The sequence below is a fragment of the Aptenodytes forsteri genome, unplaced genomic scaffold (genome assembly GCF_000699145.1).
Source record: "Aptenodytes forsteri isolate BGI_AS27 unplaced genomic scaffold, ASM69914v1 Scaffold72, whole genome shotgun sequence".
NCBI classification, from domain to species: domain Eukaryota; kingdom Metazoa; phylum Chordata; class Aves; order Sphenisciformes; family Spheniscidae; genus Aptenodytes; species Aptenodytes forsteri.
Window position 1 is genome coordinate 8,413,731 of NW_008796193.1, and position 2,010 is coordinate 8,415,740.

Here is a 2,010-nt window from a genome sequence, read left to right on the forward strand (position 1 = left end):
CATAGGGCCAGCGAGGAAGGTGTGGGAGGGGTGGGAAGGGACATGGAGGGGTCTGGGGGCACGGGGAGGCTCAGAAGGGTCTGGGGAGGAGGGAGCTGGGGGCACGGTGGGCCTGGGGATAGCAGGGACACTGGGGATACCAGGGACTTGGAGGGGGGCACAAAAGGACTGGGGGGAGAGGGTTGGAGGACAGTCCAGAGAGCCATGGGGCACATGGGGGGCAGTTGGGGCTCCCCCCAGCCCCCCTGGTCTGCGCTGGGCAGGTCCCACACTGTGCCCAGGCACAGGGCAGCTGGATAACCCTTGGGGGAGCCCTCCCTGGGGTAGCAGGCACCCCCACCCCCCATCCCCGGTACCTGGGTACCCGAAGGCCTCATGTGCCCGTGCCCCAAAGGGGCCGTGCCGCCGATCGCCCTGGAAGCGGGGCTCGCCATGCCCCTGGCCATAGGCGCCGATGCGTTCGGCACGGTACGCAGAGGCTGAGCCGAGCGAGGCCATGGCGCCTACCATCCGCGCCCCCCCAAGGCCCCGGCCGCAGGGAGGGGGCCAGCCGCCTGCCACCACCGCCAGATGCCCATAATTAGGCACCCCGGCCCCAGGAATGCGAGATAAGGGCCGAGGCCTCACCGTCACCCTGCAGGGACCTGGCGGGGGGGAGTGCCGCTGCCACCGCCGACCTGCCACCCGCCCCGGACCACCGGGGAGGAGGTGCCCCCCACCCACAAGAAGAGGCGCCCTGCGCAGCACTTGCACGATGTACTTTATTCGAGACCTGGCGGGATGGAGGAGGGGGTGCCAGGCTGTGGGCACCCCACGGGTACCGCCACAGCGGAGCGCGGGGCAGCTCCTGCGGGTATGCACACGCGTGCACATGCACATACACTCCCAGGTGTGCACACGCACACACGCAGAGCAAAGCCCCCCACCCAACTGCAGGCACCCCGTACCCCCAGCATGTCCCAGAGCCGTGGGGAGCATCCACTGTCCCTGGAAAGGGATGGTGGTAGGTGGCAGGGAGCCCATTGGCGTGGCGTCGGGCCTGCTGGTCCCTGCACCCTCTCACAGCTTGGCCATGCAGGGAGAGGGGACCCAGCCCTGTGCCAGGCACCCCATGGCAGGGAGGGGGAACGGGTGCTGTGCTGGGTAGAGGTTGATGGGGGGGTGCTGGGGGGGCGTGGGAACAGGGGCGCAGCAGGTGCTCAGGGCACCCCGGGGTGCTGGGCCAGGGAGAGCTGTGGCCGGGCTGGGCAAGGAGCAGCATGCAGCGGGCGAGCAGCCCCACGAGAACACGTGCCATGCGGGAAGGGGGGCGCAAGCATTGGCAAAAACTGGCATTCCTCCCCCAAACAGTGTGCCCGGACCCCCGGCGTGGCCCTGGGGGGACCCCGAGCCAGGGTGCTACCCCTGGCCAGGACGGGGGGGCTGGTCGCCCTTCGTGTAGGCACTTGGTTCCCTGCTAGGGGTGAGTGACTCGGGGACGGGGATGTCGGTCCCAGGACCTGCCGCCTCCCCCCTCTCTCCACCCCGCGTTGCCCCACGGCAGACTTGGCTAGGGGTGCGGGGACGGGGATGTCGGTCCCAGGACCTGCCGCCTCCCCCCTCCCCCACCCCGCGTTGCCCCACGGCAGACTTGGGGGGCCCTGGCTCCCTGGCTTCCCCCACTGTGGGATTGGCTTGGGGATGCTGTCGCTGGTGGCCCAAAGCCCCCAGCCTGGGGGCCCATGCCCACCCGGCCCCCACCCGGCCCCGCAGTCTCTCCGTGCCAGCCCCGGGGGCGGGTCGCCCTTCGTGTAGGCACTTGGTTCCCTGCTAGGGGTGAGTGACTCGGGGACGGGGATGTCGGTCCCAGGACCTGCCGCCTCCCCCCTCTCTCCACCCCGCGTTGCCCCACGGCAGACTTGGGGGGCCCTGGCTGGGCTGAATCCCCCACTGTGGGATTGGCTTGGGGATGCTGTCGCTGGTGGCCCAAAGCCCCCAGCCTGGGGGCCCATGCCCACCCGGCCCCCACCC

At 70.7% G+C, this 2,010-nt stretch overlaps 1 protein-coding gene across 1 annotated transcript in view; it reads right to left on the minus strand.

Annotated features, from left to right (window-relative positions):
* The window catches only part of LOC103906205 (heat shock protein beta-7-like), a 1,778-nt gene extending 1,280 nt beyond the window's left edge, over positions 1–498 (minus strand). The window contains exon 1 of the mRNA XM_009288073.1: positions 357–498. Within this exon, the coding sequence (XP_009286348.1) occupies positions 357–498 (142 nt within the window). The remainder of the gene's footprint in view (positions 1–356) is intronic.
* Between the last annotated feature and the right edge of the window lie 1,512 nt (positions 499–2,010).